Source organism: Macaca thibetana, chromosome 16, assembly GCF_024542745.1.
Source record: "Macaca thibetana thibetana isolate TM-01 chromosome 16, ASM2454274v1, whole genome shotgun sequence".
NCBI lineage: Eukaryota > Metazoa > Chordata > Mammalia > Primates > Cercopithecidae > Macaca > Macaca thibetana.
The window spans coordinates 13,216,401-13,234,853 of record NC_065593.1 but is presented as its reverse complement, the minus strand read 5'-3'; the positions used below and the strand labels follow the sequence as shown (position 1 = coordinate 13,234,853).

The 18,453-nt window shown below is 52.1% G+C and overlaps 2 protein-coding genes and 7 non-coding genes across 10 annotated transcripts in view; 5 read left to right on the top strand and 4 right to left on the bottom strand.

The window, feature by feature from the left end:
• Window positions 1-18,453, top strand: part of RANGRF (RAN guanine nucleotide release factor) — a 267,398-nt gene that overhangs the window by 111,591 nt on the left and 137,354 nt on the right. The gene's annotated exons all lie outside the window — the stretch shown is intronic.
• On the top strand, window positions 17-89 carry TRNAK-UUU (transfer RNA lysine (anticodon UUU)). Its single transcript has one exon. It is a non-coding gene; the product is annotated as a tRNA-Lys (tRNA).
• Window positions 613-684, top strand: TRNAQ-CUG (transfer RNA glutamine (anticodon CUG)). Its single transcript has one exon. It is a non-coding gene; the product is annotated as a tRNA-Gln (tRNA).
• Window positions 1,143-1,224, bottom strand: TRNAL-UAG (transfer RNA leucine (anticodon UAG)). The gene has a single exon. It is a non-coding gene; the product is annotated as a tRNA-Leu (tRNA).
• On the top strand, window positions 1,741-1,829 carry TRNAR-UCU (transfer RNA arginine (anticodon UCU)). Its single transcript is given in 2 exon segments — window positions 1,741-1,777; window positions 1,794-1,829. It is a non-coding gene; the product is annotated as a tRNA-Arg (tRNA).
• Window positions 2,066-6,236, bottom strand: HES7 (hes family bHLH transcription factor 7). Of its 2 annotated transcripts, none has more exons than XM_050765495.1 (4): window positions 4,843-6,236; window positions 3,830-3,925; window positions 3,141-3,228; window positions 2,066-2,820 (listed from the first exon to the last, which is right to left on the bottom strand). In XM_050765495.1, the coding sequence occupies exons 1-4, from the start codon at window positions 4,882-4,884 to the stop codon at window positions 2,369-2,371; spliced, it is 678 nt and encodes a 225-aa protein (XP_050621452.1). In that variant the 5' UTR covers window positions 4,885-6,236; the 3' UTR covers window positions 2,066-2,368. The 2 variants fall into 2 exon arrangements, with proteins under 2 accessions (XP_050621452.1, XP_050621453.1); XM_050765496.1 differs by having other exon boundaries at window positions 2,369-2,835.
• Window positions 6,527-6,597, top strand: TRNAG-GCC (transfer RNA glycine (anticodon GCC)). The gene has a single exon. It is a non-coding gene; the product is annotated as a tRNA-Gly (tRNA).
• Window positions 17,110-17,191, bottom strand: TRNAS-CGA (transfer RNA serine (anticodon CGA)). The gene has a single exon. It is a non-coding gene; the product is annotated as a tRNA-Ser (tRNA).
• Window positions 17,645-17,718, bottom strand: TRNAT-AGU (transfer RNA threonine (anticodon AGU)). Its single transcript has one exon. It is a non-coding gene; the product is annotated as a tRNA-Thr (tRNA).

Below are 18,453 nucleotides of genomic sequence, written 5' to 3'. Positions count from 1 at the left end.
AACTGTTACGTTAAGAGCCCGGATAGCTCAGTCGGTAGAGCATCAGACTTTTAATCTGAGGGTCCAGGGTTCAAGTCCCTGTTCGGGCGGATTGTTTTACCTTTTAAGGTACCGCACTTCGCTTAAAATAGTAACAAAAATAGTTACTAGCTTTTAAAACTAAGTGGAACAGAAACTTGGTTTCCGCAAAATACAGCAACTGACGGTGGAGGGTAATAAATATACTTTGAAAACGACATACGCGAGCTGTATTATCGAATTTAAATTTTCTGGTAGCCACATTACAAAGAATAAAAAGAAGCAAGCGAAATTAATTTGACGGATCTATTTTACTTACCCTAATATATCAAAATCTTATTTTAACACATAATCAACATTTTAAAATTATTAATGAAATTTTAAGTCTTTTTGTTTGTACAAAGCCTTCAAAAGAAGATATTTAGCAGCTGGCAATGCATCTGAATTCATATATTTCAAGTGCTCGATAACGGTGTCTACCATATCCAACAGCAGATTTTGTTTTATTTTCGTTTTCTTTCAGTGACGGGTGTGGAAAACACGCAAAATAGAATGTCCAGTAATGTACATAATCTTGAGAGCCAGTAAGAGGGTGGTTCCATGGTGTAATGGTTAGCACTCTGGACTCTGAATCCAGCGATCCGAGTTCAAATCTCGGTGGAACCTTAACTTTTTTCCCTTCAATATCAGCATGTTGCATGCTGTTAATTGATTTTCACACAGGAATACTCCTATGACCCAAGAGAATCCGACCGAAAAAAAAAAAAAAAAGGAAACTAGGACACTACCAGTTATTTGTGCTTTTCCTACCAGGTGATTGGGTCCTATAACACAGTGTTAGGAGAACATACAACAAATTATTTAAATATCTTGGAAGCTGAGCTAACATTTGAAAACATGTTAAAATAGAGATGTTATGAAGAAAGGAAACGTTGCTTCAGCAGCTACTATCAGGTCTTAGCTTGAGGGATGAATGCAGGAGTATGATCTGTCTGGACGACCAAACACGGAAGATGATGGTGAAACTATTAACAGGGGAATTAATAAAATTACTCTCTGCATGTAAATAGGTAGAACCTAACGGAATTATGTCAGGTGCTTGATCCACCAGAAAAACTCCGGCCTGGCAGCGGTGGGATTCGAACCCACGCCTCCGAAGAGACTGGAGCCTAAATCCAGCGCCTTAGACCGCTCGGCCACGCTACCTGCGTGAAAGCACTGTGTCCCCGTTGTCCTCCTAAGAGACTAGAAGCAGGGAATGGGGCAAAACTAAGAGTGCCAAACTGATCCATCTCCTTTTCCATATCTTTCAGACTGGAAATGGGGAACCATCGAGACTCTGGACCGCATAGCAGCAGATGACAGAACAGATAAACGAGAAGAGACAGAAACACACAGAAATTTACAACAAAAGTAGTTTATTTGGGTGGGACTACATCTGGGAGTGGGGAGCGCCTGAGCCGGAAGCAGCCCCCAATCGGGCAGCCGGAGCTCTGCACTCGCTCGCTCACCCATTTTCCGTTGTTCTCCCTCCCTGTTTTTTCGACCTATATGCACCCTCGCTCTCACCTGGCTAACATGCTTTGCGCCCGCTCCCTCTACCTGGCTTGGCCTCTGCGATCCAAACCGCGCGCTCCTGGTATGTCCGCCCCCCACTCCCCCAGCCCTGCCCCTTTCCCACTCTAGTACCGGTAAGCTAGAAGATGCCGCCGCCCGCGAGGTGGCTCTGTGGCGCAATGGATAGCGCATTGGACTTCTAGTGACGAATTAGAGCAATTCAAAGGTTGTGGGTTCGAATCCCACCAGAGTCGACTTTATTTCAAATTTTCCTTTTATCCGTTTTTTTCTCCCCCTACCCTATCGCTCTCTTTTTCCACCTGGTTTCTATTTCGATCTCAGTTCCCGCCCTGCTCTCTTCTTTACTTACCTGTCTGCCCCGGGGCTTGGGCCATGGAGAGCAGGACTGAGGGTGGGAGACAGAAGGGAAGGGAAAGTGGGCGTGGACGTCGAGATAAAGGCAGGCCCCTGGCTCGGGGACACACGGGGATTTAATAACCACTTTATTCCATGCACTAGGGACTCGGGAAGGGACTGGGACTGGGCTGGGGGGCAGAGAGAGTACAATCCTAGACGCAAGGAAGAAGTTGGGGCAGGGAAAAGGGACAGGAACCAGGGAAATATATATTTATATAGATACTCTAATATAGACCACATCTCACCCGCGCGCTGAGCCCGCGCGCCCCGCCGCCCTCCCCAACACCTGCTCGCCCGGACGCCCGGGTCCCTCTGCTGCCCTCGGGCTGGAGTCTCTACCCCACCCCTAGACCCCGCCCCCACCACCCCCCAAGGCTCAGGGCCAAGGTCTCCAGAAAGCGGGCGGCGGGGGCGGCGGGGCCTTGGGCGCCCCGTCTTGTCTGTGAGGCGGCGGTGGCGGCGGCAGCAGTCCGGTGAGAGGCGCCGGCGCGCCAGAATCCCCGGCGCGCGGGGAGCAGAGGGATGGGGACCATGCGCAGCGCGGGCTAGGGGGGCCCTGGTGCACTGGGGGGCGCTGGTGCAGCGCGGGGCCAAGGGCCGGTGCGGCGGGGTCCAGGGATGGGCGCGGCGCTGGAGGCCTCGGCTCTACCGGCTTGGGTCGGGGCGGTTTGGGGCGCAGGTAGCCGTGCAGCGCGGAGAAGAGCTGGGCGCGGGCGGCCGGGCTGGCGTCGTGCGCGAAGGCCGCCAAGCGAAGCAGACACTCGCGGAAACCGGACAAGTAGCAGCTGGCGAGCGCCTCGGCGTCCTGGACTGGGGACCGGGGAACCCCTGGAGCCGCGGCGGTGGGTGCGGCCGGCGGGAGCACAGGTGGGCAGGGCAGGGGCCCAGCAGGGGTGAGGGAAGGGGTGGGGCGCAGAGATACCAAGGCCGGACAGGCGCACAGAGACAGGAAGCCAGATGGACGGAGAGAGGGAGAAAATGAGGGAGACACAGAGACAGACACGCGCGGGTGTTATTAACCTCGCCTCGGAGCAGAACCGGCCACTCCCCAAGCCCACCATCCACCGCAGGGCCCGCCCGCTCTGCCCCGGCCGGAGCCTCCTGGCGTCCCCCCTCCCTCCCTCCGCTGCCCCACCCCCGCGCTGTACCCGGGGACTCCACCCGGCTTCGCTCCCTCAAGTAGCCCACGGCGAACTCCAGTATCTCCGCTTTCTCCAGCTTCGGGTTCCGGAGGTTCTACAGACGGGAGGGGAGGGCGCAGAGACAGAAAGGGGTGGGGAGAAAGGGGGAAAGTGGCAGGGGGAAGAAGGGAGGGGCGGATGCGGGAGCTGGGGGTACCCCCGATCGCATTTGCGCACTGCCCACAGAACGCGCGACCAAATGCGGCGTGGAGATGACCAAGGGAGGTCCTGGCCCACCCCGAGACGAAACTGTCCAATCCGAGGGGATGGAACCAATGCCCAACGCGTGAGGAGGAGATTTGAAACCGCAACCCAGGGAATGAAATTAACCACCCAACAGAACAGAAGCTGGCTGATCAGAAGCTGGTTATGGGGGAGGGGGAAGCGGACAGTTCAGAGACCCAAAGGGTGAAACGGACCGAACCCGGGAGCGAAATTTACAGAACCAGGCGTGAAACTTACAGACCCGAGGGGTGGCGAAGAAGATCGTGTTCTGAGAGCGAGTGGGGGTCTGGGATGGAATTCCAAAGGCGGGACTCGAGTGAGGATGCCTTGGAGCCAGGGTTGCAAACCAAGCACGTGTCCCCACCCCAGTGGGAAGCCCTGGGACGCAGAAACGGGAAGCTTGGGGACCCGGGGCTAGCGGAGGGACTGACCTGGTCCCGGGTCCGCTCCAGCAGCAGCAGCCTCAGCTCTTCCAGGCTGCGGTTGATGCGGTCCCGGCGCCGCTTCTCCACAAGCGGCTTCAGCATCTGCGACCAGCGGGAAAAGGAGAGCGGGCCGACCGGACCGAGACTCAGCGCGGCCGCGCCGGCGTCGGATCCCGCCGCTGGGAGAGCCCGGCTTCCACCCCGGCCCCAAGACCCCAGATTGCCTAGGGTCGACCCCATTCGATCCCTCTCCGCTCCCCCTCCCAATGCCCCTAGATCAGTTTCTGTAGCTCGCCTCCCCGGATCTTCGCATTCTCCTCTCTCAGTCTCGTCCTCCCTCCTCCCCTCTCTGTGTCTCTCCTCCTCTTTTCTCTCTACGTCTCCGTCTCGTGCAGTTTCTCTCTGTCTCAGTGGAGAACTTTGGGAACCCTCTGCACGCAGGCACGTGCGCCGCACGGTGCCAGGCTCAGAGCTGGCGGCCCTGAGTATAGAAAGGGAGATACCTAGCGCGACCGCGCCGCCTCTTCTCCCTCAAAACCTTCCAGGCCGTCACCTTCTCCACTGGTTCTCCTAAAATCTTCCACCAGTGTGGGGCCTCTGGAACCAACGCCCCGGGGCCTTCTCTACAAGACCGTCTTGGGCCAACCCCGCCCGCCTCACAGCCAGCGCAGAGCAAGAGACTATCCTCTTCTCTTTTCGTTCCCACCCTCCTCCCTTGGCTCTGCCCTCTACTTGCTTATTTTACTCCGACACCGGCTCCCTCCCCAGGCCACACGGTGCCGACCCCCATTACCTAGACCCCTAGTCCTATGTTTCCGCCGCCCACTCAGGTCTGGCTCTGACCCCTGTCCCCTTCTTCATATTTTGCAGCTTCCTCTCCAGCTCCTGGCTCCTGGAGTCCTGAAGCACGGCTCCCCTTCCACCCCTGCGTCCCCAGTCTCTCTCCAGACCGACGGCGTCAGGGGCCCAGTCCCCTGGCCAAACCAGGGACCTCTGCTCCCTCCCCTCCCGCCTCTCACCTTGGGGCCGTCCCTATTCTCAGCTCGATCCCGGGTGACCATTGCTCCTCCGGACCCTGGTGTGGACCGGGTCCCTGCTCGCCTGGAGCCTTATATTCCGCGGCCCCAGGGTAGGAGGGATAGGACCCGACCCCGCCCCCTTCGGCACCCGGATTCTGCCCCTCTAGGACCCGGCACGAGGCTCCCGGAAAGAGGAGGAGTGAAGGGGGGAGGGGAAGTAGAGAAACTGGCCTGGGAGTGTGGGAAGTGAGGGGTGAATGGGGGCACTGGCTGGTTTACGGACCATAAGGCTGTATAAGGAGGCGGAACCCAGCTGAAGGCAGGAGGTTATTAGGGGCAGAGCTCGCTTGGGGATGAAATTCAGAGTTCCTCCAGAATTGCAGCTTTGTCGGAGACTTACTGTACCCTCACTAACCCTGAAACAGCCCCCAGGCTGAATTTTATACATCATCTCCGAGTTCGCTTCCTAGTCGAGACTGGGAGCAACCCGAGTGTGCTGGGTGAATCCGTCCGACTCAACCGAAGCTCTGCCAGGAGGTTGGAGAGGCGCTCTCTTCTGTCTAAGCCAGTTACATTCAAGTCCCCGAACATCTGCGCGCCCACTGTGCGGACAGGGCACTGGTCTAGGCTCGGGCGAGTCATAGTGAGATACGCAGGAGAGACCCAGCTTATCCCTGCAGTAGCTAATGGAAAAGACCACGTGACACTAAGTAGCTGTTACAGAAGCCCAGTGAAATAGGTGCTCCGGGAAAAGGTCTCCTTGAGGATGGCTGGACTAAGGAGGAACTTCAAGGCAGAGGGAGCAAGTCTTTGAAACATAGGTAGAGTGGAGAGGTCTTTCCACTTACAGCACAAGTATTTGATTCAAAACTAGTCATAGGAGATTCAGGAGTGTGGCTGATGGGACACCTCACGCAAGTGTGCCCGCATTGCTTGCTTCTGGAGGCCCCTGGTGACTGTAGGGTAGCAGGGAGCAGGCAGTTTTACTAAGGGGAAAGCAAGGGATACAGAAAAGGGGTCAACACCCACCTCAAACCAAGAACATGACCCTCCGCAGAACGATGCCTGACCACTCGGGGGCTTCGGGACAAAGTGCCTGAGAAGATAAATCAGAAACTGAACGGGACAGCCAGGTTGCCAGAGATAAAGACACGGAAAGACAGGGTTGCAGACCGAGAAGGAAGATAGCTGTGAAGTCAGAGACCAGTGGGGATTCCTCCAAGCCCTCCCAACGGCCCTCCGCACCTTGGTTTTGTAACGGAGCCTTTCTTGCTGTAGCCAGAGCCTAGAGAGGCACAGACCTTGAGGAGGGAGCTCCCATTTGGGATCAGGGCCCCCAGCACATCCCCCCTCTCCGTCCCTCAGCCAAATGGGAACGCAAATGTGTGGCCCCAACAGCCCCCGCTGCCCCCCTCCTTGGGAACCTGGGCTCGGGCTGAATTTTTCTCACCTGCACGCGAGGCTGGGGGCCCCAGGCTGTTCGCACCCGGGTGTGGGGCCGCCCCTGGCCATATGGGGCGGCTTTATGGCCCGGTGGCCGGATCCGGACGAGAGGAAGGATGACCTGGCGCTCCACCCACGTCAACTATTCGGGACCAGTTCCCCGGCCTACACAGTTGCCTGTCCGGGTCCGCCTCAACCTCTTACGAACTCAGATAGTCTCCTGGCACACCCCAGTAGTCACGCATTGGTGGTTCAGTGGTAGAATTCTCGCCTGCCACGCGGGAGGCCCGGGTTCGATTCCCGGCCAATGCAAGAGCCTTATTTTCTCCTCTCCAAAGAGAGGATAATACATTTGGAAACATCTAAAAAGCATCTTTTCACTCAAATATTTCTGCCAAATATAAATCTTAGCCTTTTGACTATAGCAGAGTTTGCAGCCCCAGGCCTACACCCTGATTCCGCACGCCCTCACTCTCCCCTCCTCCCAGCCTGGGGGTCCTGCATCCTCCACACTCCTCCCTCCGTCCCCCGCCCGCACCTCCACAGGCGTGACCCTGAGAAAGGACACAGTGCTCGGATCCCTGCCCCGGGGGTCCTCTCGGCCCCCCGCGGGGGAGGGGCCAGGTCTTCCCGCCCCCTACTCTAAATCCCTTGTTCTTTCCACCTCTCTTCCTCTATTATTTTCCGTTCTCTCTGAAGCACGCTTCCTTTTCTTAAGTCTATGGGTCTGTGCCTTTTTTGTCTAGCCTCCTTTCTGGGTCTCTGAGTGCCCCTTAGCTTCTCCATCTCTGTGTCTCTCACGTTCTTTCCAGATCTTCAGCGACTTCTACCCTGGGTCTCTCTGGGTGTCGGTGGTCTCGTTCCTCCGCATCTCTGATTCCGCGTCTCTCCGGTCACTTGGCGTCTGCATCTCCGCCTCTGGTTCTTTCGGGTCTCTGGTATCTCATCGTCTCTCCGAGTCTCTGTTGCCTCCCGGGACTCTGCGCTCCCACGCTCCTGCCATCCCCTGGGAAGCTCGCTAACACCTCCGGGTTCCTGCCACCTCCCCTCCCCGCCCCTTCCCGGCCGCTTTGATCCCGCACGCGTCGGCCCCGAGGGCGGCCGGGCAGGCGCACCGCCACCTGCGGCGACCACTTGTGAGCCGGGCGGGGCGGAGCGGCGGGGCGGGGCGGCGAGGCTCCCCACGGTCCGCTCCCTTCCGGCGCGCTAAGCCTCCCTCCGCTCGCCTCCTCCTCCTGGCTCTGTCCGCGGTAGCTGCCGGGACCTGTGGGCTCGGGTCTTAGGTTCGCTGAGTGAATCTTTGTCTCGGTCTTAGTCTATCTGGGTCTCTCTCTCTCTGGAACCCACCCTGGAGCTGACTCTCCCGTTTCCTTCAGCCTGTTTTATTTGCGCCAGGGTCTGGGTCTCTGTCTCGTCCTCGGATTGTATCTGTGACTGCGAATGCTCTCTTCTTAGCTCTAAGTAGTAACCGTGGCCTCCAGAAGGAAACTGTTGTTTAAAAAAACAAAAAACAAAAACAACAACAACAAAACAAACAAACACGTGCATCTATCTATATGCCTGTGTGCGCAGCTGCTGGATTTATTCGGTCAGCCCATATTTATTGGGTGCCTCCCGTGTGCTGAGTACTGGAAGGAGTACATTGGGTCTGGGCCTTCCTGAAGCTTACGTTACAATGGGAAAGACAGACAATAACTGCGAAAGCAAAAAATAACGTAAGATAGCTTCAGATGGTTATGAGGCTGTGGAAAGAAAACAATAACAAAACAAAAACAAAACAAAACAAAAGGGTCATGGCGATGACTTGAAAGTGAAGGGCTACTTTACTCTGGATGGTCAGACACAGCCTCTGTGAAGAGTTGATATTTGACGCCAGCGTAGTCAGCAGCCTTGAGTCCAGGTAAAGGGAACTGCAACTACGGGCTCTGAGGCAGGAGAGCTATTTGCTGGTGGGAGCTGGAGAAAGAGGTCCAGCGAACCCGGGATGGGGAATTTGCAGAGTGGCAGAAATCAGATTGGAGAGTCAGGCGTAGCCCATCCCACAGGATCTTGGAGAGTGTTGAAGGGGTTTGGATTTTAGTCTAAGGGCAATTGGAAGCTAGTGGAGGATTTTCATTTGGAAAGTTATATTCTCTGACTTATGTTTTAAAAGATCACTTTGGGACCGGGCGCGGTGGCTCATGCCTGTAATCCGCGCACTTTGGTACACCGAGGCAGGTGGATCACCTGATTTCAGGAGTTCGAGACCAGGCTGCCATCATGCGAAACCCTCTGTCCACTAAAAATACAAAAATTAGCCGGGCGTGGCGGCACACGCCTGTAATCCCAGCTACTCGGGAGACTGAGGCAGGAGAATCGCTTGAACCTGGGAGGCGGAGTTTGCAATAAGCCGAGATCGCACCACTGCACTCCAGCCTGGGTAACAGAGCAAGACTCCGTCTCAAAATAATGATGATAATAATAATAATAAATCACTTTGGACCGGACGCTGTGGCTCACGCCTGTAATCCCAGCACTTTGGGAGGCTGAGGCGGGAAGATCGCTTGAGCCCAGGAGTTCGAGACCAGCCTGGCCAACATGGCAAAACCCCGTCTCTACTAAAAATACAAAAATTAAACGGGAGTGATGGCGTGTGCCTGTAATCCCAGCTACTCCAGAGGCTGAGGCAGGAGAATCGCTTGAACCTGGGAGGCAGAGGTTGCAGTGAGCCTTAATCGCGCCACTGCACTCCAGCCTGGGCGACAAACCCAGACTCTGTCTTAATGAAAAAAAAAATAAAGAAAAAAGAAAAAAAAAATTAGTCAGGGGTGATGGTGCGCGTCTGAGTGGGGAGGTTGCAGTGAGCCAAGATTGCGCCACTGCTCTCCAGCCTGGGCGAGACTCTAGACAGAGATAGATAGATAGATAGATAGATAGATAGATAGATAGATAGATAGATAGATAGAATTAAAAGATCGCTCTTGTTGCTATTTAGAGAATGAAGGCAGAGGGCTCATTTGGGCCTGGAGCAGTCTTCTAGGCAATGCCTTGAGGTGGTGGTGAGAAGAGAAAACATGAAGGGGTTAACTCCCAGATCTTTGTCTTAGGTACAGTCATGCATTGCTTAACGTGTGGATATATTCAAAGAAATGCGTTGCTAGGCAATTTCATTATTCAAATATCACAGAGTGTAGTGATGCAAACCTACATGGTAGAGCCTTCTACACACCTAGGCTACACTGTGTAGCTTATTGTGCTCCTAAGCTACGCGTACAGCTACAGCATGGTACTGTACTGAATACTGCAGGCAACTGTACACAATGGTAAGTATTTGTGTACCTCAAAGGTAATGCATGGCACTACAATGTTATGATAGCTATGCGATCTTTAGGTGATACGAATTTTTCTTTCTTTTTTTTTTTTTTTTTTTTTTTTTTTGAGTCGGGGTCTCACTGCGTTGTCCAGGCTGGAGTGCAGTGCGGTGGTCCGGCTCACTGCTACCTCTGCCTCCCGGGTTCAAGCGATTATCTTGCCTCAGGCTCCCAAGTAGCTGGGATTACAGGCCGGTGCCACCACACCCGGCTAATTTTTGTATTTTTAGTAGAGATGGGGTTTCACCATGTTGGTCAGGCTGGTCTCAATCTCCTGACCTCGTGATCCGCCAGCCTTGGCCTCCCAAAGTGCTGGAATTACAGGCGTGAGACACCACGCCCGGCGATAAGGAATTTTTTTAGCCCCATTATAATCTCGCTCTTGTTGCCCAGGATGGAGTGCAATGCTGGGATCTCGGCTCAGTGCAACCTCTGCCTCCCGGGTTCAAGCGATTCTCCTGCCTCAGCCTCTTGAGTAGCTGGGATTACAGGCGTTAGCCACCACTCCCAGCTAATCTTTGTATTTTTAGTAGAGACGGAATTTCACTATGTTGGCCAGGCTGGTATGGAACTCCGGACATCAGGTGATCTGACCACTTCGGCCTCCCAAAGTGCTGGGATTACAGGCGTGAGCCATTGCGTCCGGCAATCCCCATTATAATCATATATATATATGTGTGTGTGTATATATGTATATATGTGTATACATACATGTGTATATATATGTATATATGTGTACACATGCATGTGTATATATACATATATGTATATATGTATACACATGTGTATACATACATGTGTATATGGTACACGCATATATACACATATACATATATACACATACATGTGTATATAGTACACATATACAGTACACATATATATACAGTACACATATATATACACATATATACATATATACACATAGCCGGTAGAGTGTCCCAGCCTCCCTTCCCCCATTGCGAAGTCTCCCCAGTCCTGGTTTCCAAGACTTAGCTCCTCCCTCTTCAGTTCTTCAAAAGGAAGGCTGGTTTCCCGGGAGCCCCTGGGCCCTGGGTAGAGGGAGTTCCTGGAGGGTTGAGTCCTGGGGCATTGGGGGTTGGGCAGTAGGAGGACCAGGACCCTGGGCCAAGGAAAGACCAGGATAGATGCTCTCCAGGCCCACAAGGCAAACTTCAGGTCTTGCCCTGCTCCGCTTGCCTTGGGTGGCAAAATCAAAGAAAAGAGGGCCGGGCGCGGTGGCTCAAGCCTGTAATCCCAGCACTTTGGGAGGCCGAGACGGGCGGATCACGAGGTCAGGAGATCGAGACCATCCTGGCTAACACGGTGAAACCCTGTCTCTACTAAAAAATACAAAAAAACTAGCCGGGTGAGGTGGCGGGCACCTGTAGTCCCAGCTACTCAGGAGGCTGAGGCAGGAGAATGGCGTGAACCCGGGAGGCAGAACTTGCAGTGAGCCAAGATTGCGCCACTGTACTCCAGCCTGAGCGACAGAGAGAGACTCCGTCTCCAAAAAAAAAAAAAGAAGAAAGAAAGAAAGAAAAAGAAAAGAAAAAAGCAAGCAGAGAAGGGGAGTGGAGAGTGAGAATTGTAATTTTAGATGTCATCAGGGATGATCAGCAAAGGATTCACTGAGAAGACAAAATTTAAGTGATGACTGGGCAGGTTATGGGATAACTGGGGAAGAACGTTTCAGGCAGAGGGAACTGCTAGCACAAAAGCCCTGAGGTGACAATATGTCTGGCATTTTCAGACTTTCAGAAATTTGTCAAGAATAGTACAAAGAATATTGATTGATTGATTGATTGATTGATTGATTGAGACAGGGACTCGCTCTGTTGCCTAGGCTGGAGTGCAGTGCTGCCATTATAGCTCACTGCAGCCTTGAACTGTTGGGCTCAAGTGATCCTCCTCAGCCTCCCAAGTAGCTAGGACTGCAGGTGTACACCGCAAGGCCTGGCTAGTTTTTTTTATTTTTTGTAGAGATGGGGATCTCACTATGTTGCCCAGGCTGGTGTAGAACTCCTGGGCTCAACGAATCCTCCAAAACTGTGGGATTTGCACAGGCAGGAGCCACTGCGCTTTATTTATTTATACCAGTATTGATTTTGGGTTTTTATTTTATTCAATTATTATAATCCATCACAATCTTTATTTTAATGCTCAAATTGTCCCAGATTTAGCCAATGGGCGCCCCTTTGGCTGCAGACCCTGGCTGCTGTGTCTTTTTTGATACATACCAAATATTCTTTAGCATTTCTTTACATTCCGGTGCAACAAAATGTTCCAAAATGTCCCCAGTCCTGGAATCAACCTCTTCTTTTTTTTTTTTTTTTTTTTTTTTTTTTTTTTTTTTATAGAGGGAGTCTCTCTCCCTGTCGCCCAGGCTGGAGTGCAGTGGCACTAAGGAAGGAGAGCACTACTACTCCTGCTGCCCTCCTCCCCCCACCTTGCCTAGTTCAAAGACAGGAGAAAAGAGAGAGAGAAACAAAAGTAAGATAAATAGCCAGACAACCTTGGCACCACCACCCAGTCCTAGGAGTTAAACAAAGTAATAATAATAACATCAATGCCTGGCCTAAACTACTTGTGTTATCTGTAAATTCCAGACACTGTATGAAAAAAAGCATTGTAAAACTTTTTGTTAGCTGATGCACGTAGCCCCCAGTCACGTTTCCCACGCTTGCTCGATTTATCACGACCCTTTCACGTGGACCCCTTAAAGTTGTAAGCCTTTAAAAAGGCCAAGTATTTCTTTCTCGGGGAGCTCGGCTCTTAAGACGCGAGTCTGCCGATGCTCCCGGCCGAATAAAAAACCTCTTCCTTCTTTAATCCGGTGTCTGAGTTGTTTTGTCTGCGGCTCGTCCTGCTACAGCAGGATCTTGTCTCACTGTGAGCTCCGCCTCCAGGGTTCACACCATTCTCCTGCCTCAGCCTCCCAAGTACCTGGGACTACAGGCGCCCGCCACCACGCCTGACTAATTTTTTTTTTTCCTTTGTGGTATTTTTAATAGAGACGGGGTTTCACCGTGTTAGCCAGGATGGTCTCGATCTCCTGACCTCGTGATCCGCCCGCCGCAGCCTCCCAGAGTGCTGGGATTACAGGCGTGAGCCACCGCGCCTGGCCGGAATCAACCTCTTCTCTAAGGAGTCCTGGTTCATTTTAGCAAAGAATGGCATTTAGTAACCAAGATTTGGGGCTTTTAGTGTGGGATATCATTGTTTCTAGGCTCACTCAGTGGACAGAGCTAGGAAATATGTGTGTGTATATGTTGTGTATGTGTATATATTTATTTCTATATCTGTACACATAAAAACCATGAATTCATATTGATACCTCCATTAGAAGACTTCGAAGAGAAATGACAGAATCTGATTTATTTTTTTGTTTGTTTGTTTGTTTGTTTTTGAGAGGGAGTCTCACTCTGTTGCTCAGGCTGGAGTGCAGTGGCCCGATCTCAGCTCTCTGCAACCTCCGCCTCCCAGGTTCAAACGATTCTTCTACCTCAGCCTCCCGAGTAGCTGGGACTATAGGCGCCTGCCACCATGCCCGGCTAATTTTTGTATTTTTAGTAGAGACAGGGTTTCACCCTGTTGACCAGGCTGGTCTTGAACTCCTGACCTCGTCATCCACCCGTCTTGGCCTCCCAGGTGCTGGGATTACAGGTGTGAGCCACTGCGCCGGGTCCTTGATTTATGTTTTAAAAGGATCAATCTACCCAGTATATTAAGAGTAGAGGCCAGTTGGGCGCGGTGGCTCACACCTGTAATCCCAGCAGTTTGGGAGGCTGAGGCGGGAGGATCATGAGGTCAAGAGATCGAGACCATCCTGGCCAACATGGTGAAACCCCGTCTCTACTAAAAACACAAAAATTAGCCAGGTGTGGTGGTGCATGCCTGTAGTCCCAGCTACTTGGGAGGCTGAGGCAGGAGAATTGCTTGAACCTGGGAGGCAGAAGTTGCAGCGAGCCAAGATCGCAGCCACTGCACTCCAGCCTGGGCCACAGAGCAAGACTCCCTCTCTCAAAAAAAAAAAAAAAAAAAAGTAGAGGCCAGGAGTGGTGGTTCACGCCTGTAATCACAGCACTTTGGGAGGCTGAGTGGGGGCAGATCACTTGAGGTCAGGAGTTCGAGACCAGCCTGGGCAACATGGTGAAACCCCATCTCTACTAAAAATACAAAATTTAGCTGGGCATGGTGGTGCACGCCTATAGTCCCAGCTACTTGGGAGGCTGAGGCACGAGAATCGCTTGAACTCAGGAGGCTGCAGTGAGCCCAGATCATGCACTCCAGTCTGGGAGGCAGAGCAAGACCCTGCCTCAAAAAAAAGTAGACTGTCATGGAACTAGCCAGGAAATAACTTAGGGGGGTATTGCAATAATCTAGGTGAGAGATGAGGGTGGCTTGGACCATGGTGAAATGGTGAAGGTCATGGCAAATAGTCAAATGTTAGACTTTGTTTCTTTTTTGTTTAAGACAGGGTCTCATTCTATCACCCAGGCTAGAGTTCAGTGGTGTAATCACTGCTCACTGCAACCTCAGCCTCCTGGGCTCAAGTGATCCTCCCTCCTCAGCCTCCCAAGTAGCTAGGACAACAAGCATGCTCAGCTAATTCCCCCCCCACAGAGACTGGGGTCTTGTTATGTTGCTCAGGCTGGTCCTGAACTCCTGGACTCAAGGAATCCTCCTGCCTTGGCCATCCAAAGTGCTGGGATTACAGGCGTGAGCCATCACACCTGGCCCTAACATATTTTAAATAGAAATTGCTCATTCGATGTAGAGTGGGAAAGAAAGAGAACAATCAGGGATAATACTAAGGTTTTTAGTCTAAACAACTGAAGGAATGGAATTTCCATTTACTGAGATGAAAGGGCCACAGGTGAAGAAGGTTTGGAGAAGAAGCCTAGGAGTTTGATTTGCACTTTTGTTTTTTGGGGGTTTTTTTTGTTTGTTTTTTGGGTGTTTTTTTTGTTTTGGTTTGTTTTGGGTTTTTTTTGAGACGGAGTTTCACCCTTTTTGCCCAGGCTGGAGCGCAATGGCCCGATCTCGGCTCAGCACAACCTCTGCCAGGTTCAAGTGATTCTCCTGCCTCAGCCTCCCCAGTAGCTGGGATTACAGGTGTTTGCCACCACGACCGGCTACGTTTCTATTTTTAGTAGAGACGGGTTTCTCCCTGTTGGTCAGGCTAGTCTGGAACTTCCGACCTCAGGCCTTGGCCTCCCAAAGTGCTGGGATTACAGGCACAAGACACCGCGCCAGGCCTTGGTTTGCCCATTTTAAGTTTGTGATCTGTATTAGGTTTCCAAGTGTAGATGGTATGTGGGCAATAATATATAAGCATCTGTAATTCAGGGAAGAGTTCTGGAGCTGGAGATGAAAATCTGGGATGTATGAATCTGATATGTAAAGCCACAAAACTGGAAATGACCAAGGTAGTGGGTACAGATAGAGAAGAGGCTGGAAAATTGAGCCTTGGGAACAGTCCAACATTCGGAGATCCAGAAGGTGAGGAACCAGCAAAGCAGTCTGAGAATAAGCTGCTGATGAAGTAGAAGGAATATCAGAAGGGCGTAGCGTCCTAGAAGGCAAGCGAAGAGTGTTTCTAATGGAAGAGTAAGCATCGGTATCAACTGCAGCTAAGTAATGGTCACTAGATTTAGCAATGTGATGGTCATTCGGCAACCTTAACAACGGCAACTTTGATGGGGGCGGGGGACACATGATTAGAAAGCGTCCAAAGGAGAGTGGGAAGATGGAATTGGATAACTTGCTCTGTTTGCTGTAGAAGGGAGTAGAGAAATTGAGTGGTAGCTGGACGGGCGTGTGGGGTCAAGATAGCTTTTGTTGGCTTGCTTCTAAACTGGGAGAAATTCGTGTTTGTAGGCTAATGAGAAAAATCAAGTAGAGAGGGATTTTTTTTTTTTTTTTTTTTTTTTTTTTTTTTTTTTTTTTTTTTTTTGAGATGGAGTTTTGCTATTGTTACCCAGGCTGGAGGGCAATGGCGCGATCTCGGCTCACTGCAACCTTCGCCTCCCGGATTCAAGTGCTTCTCCTGCCTCAGTCTCCCGAGTAGCTAGGAATACAGGCGTGCGCCAGCCACCATGCCCTGCTAATTTTGTATTTTTAGTAGAGATGGGGTTTCACTGGTCTCGGACTCCTGACCTCAAGTGATCCACTCGTCAAGCCTCCCAAAGTGCTGAGATTACATGCGTGAGCCACTGCCCCCTGCTGAGAGGGAAAATTTGATGGTATAGGAAAAAAAGCAGTGTCCTTGCTTGAGTGGGCCGGGGGGATGGGAAATCTAGTAAAAGTAGGGGTTGGCTTTAGATGGAAGCATTCATCTACAATAATGAGAGAAAAGAAGAGTATGTGGTCACAGACTCAACTAGGTAGGTAGGTAGGTAGGTAGGTAGGTAGGTAGGTAGGTAGGTAGGTAGGTGCGATGTGAATGTTGATGGGAAACTCCGGAAGGCTTTATTTTCTCAGTGAATCAGGAAGTAGAAGATGAGGAACGATGAAGAAGGGATTCGCAGTTTGAGGTAAGGGTAGGAATGAAGCAGTCGCATAGGAGAGTAGGAGAGTGAATGAATTGGGGGGAAGTAACGATTGCTGAGTAGCCCTAAGGAGCCACCTGAGCGTGGTGGCGTTAGGAAGTGAAATCGGCAGTAAAAAGGCTTTTGCAGGTCGACAGGAGTATGAGACTCGCAAGAGGGCGCTCGCGGGCTGGACCCTGACGGCCGAGTCCCTGAGATTCTCAGAATAACGCGGGAGATTCTCCAAGGAAAGAACTAGAAAACAGGCCGGGCGCGGTGGCTCAAGCCTGTAATCCCAGTACTTTGGGAGGCCGAGGCGGGTGGATCACGAAGTCAGGAGATCGAGACCATCCTGGCTAACACGGTGAAACCCCGTCTCTACTAAAAATACAAAAAACTAGCCGGGCGTGGTGGCGGGCGCCTGTAGTCCCAGCTACTCGGAGGCTGAGGCAGGAGAATGGCGTAAACCCGGGAGGCGGAGCTTGCAGTGAGCCGAGATCGGGCCACTGCACTCCAGCCTGGGTGACACAGCGAGACTCCGTCTCAAAAAAAAAAAAAAAAAAAAAAAAAAAAAAAAAAAAAAAAGCCGGGCGCGGTGGCTCACGCCTGTAATCCCAGCGCTTTGGGAGGCCGAGGCGGGCGGATCACAAGGTCAGAAGATCGAGACCACGGTGAAACCCCGTCTCTACTAAAAATACAAAAAATTAGCCGGGCGCGGTTGTGGGTGCCTGTAGTCCCAGCTACTCGGGAGGCTGAGGCAGGAGAATGGCGTGAACCCGGGAGGCGGAGCTTGCAGTGAGCCGAGATCGCGCCACTGCACTCCAGCCTGGGCGACAGAGCGAGACTCCGTCTCAAAAAAAAAAAAAAAAAAAAAAAAAAGAACTAGAAAACAAACTGCTTTTTCCTTCTCCAGAGACCGAGATACCTATTACCAAAAGTACTGACGCTGTGAGCAGGATTCGAACCTGCGCGGGGAGACCCCATTGGATTTCGAGTCCAACGCCTTAACCACTCGGCCATCACAGCCGCGTGCGGGCTCGGCCCTGCGCAACTATAGCTGCCTATCAACACGCCCGCCTCCAGCCGACTCCACCCACGCTGCCTCGAGATGCCAGCGCTCTTGCGCCTCGGCTCGGTGGCGCAGACCATGCCTTCTCTCCAGCAGCCGTCAGCGGCCCCGCTGGAGTGGCAGCTTTCCCATTCTCCCTCTCCTACCCGAGCATAGGATGGAAACAAAACGGTCCCAAATCCGAGCCCTGTCTTCCATACCCTTGAGGACAGACCCTGAGATGCCTACTTCATGCTACTTCATGAAAGCGAAGTGAGAATCTGTAGCTTCCAATACACACTAAAAGTGCAGGGGAACGGAGGCCCAAAGACGGATTGGCTTGTAAGAAGAATCTTTCTTAAAACCACACAGAAACGCACTTTGAAAGTGAAGTGCACTTGCAGCAATAATATATCACTCCCCACCAACTCAGGCACCGCTGGGATTCGAACCCAGGATCTCCTGTTTACTAGACAGGCGCTTTAACCAGCTAAGCCACAGCGCCGGGGTAAAGTAAATATGCCTCAAAATAAATCAACTGTGAGCGGGTGACAGTAAGTGATAATCAGTAAATAAGTGTCTGCAGTGGTTCTTCATCGACTCATCCCTTCCTAAGCTACCTCTTCCTTTTCAGGTTCTGAGCCAGAGAGTTAATGCTTTGCTCCTGCATTCTTCCAAACCTTTGGGGCCAATTCAACCTTGAGTGAGCACATGACTCCATGTGTCCTTAGCTACCTAGACTGACCTCTCTGTGTGGTGACCAAGAAGCCAAGGAAGGCCAGGCACGGTGGCTCACGCCTGTAACCCCAGCACTTTGCGAGGTCGAGGCGGGCAGATCACCTGAGGTCAGGAGTTTGCGACCAGACTGAACAATGGTGAAACCCCATCTCTAATTTGTACTAAAAATACAAAATTAGCCGGGGATGGTGGTGGACACTATAATCCCAGCTACTCGGGAGGCTGAGGCAGGAGAATCGCTTGAACCCAGGAGGCGCAGGTTGCAGTGAGCCGAGATGGCGTCATTGCACTCCAGCTGGGTAACAGAGTGAAATTCCGTCTTTTTTTTATTTAAAAAAGGAAGCCAAGGAAGACAAACACCCTCGAATACCTCAAGGCACGACGGGGTTAAGCGGGCTTCCTCTGCCTCGGCCACTTGTGACCTGGGCTGGAGCTCACCCAAGCCCTTGGCCACACGTGCCTCTCATCTCTCCTTCCCAGGGTAAACCCAGCTGAGGCCATG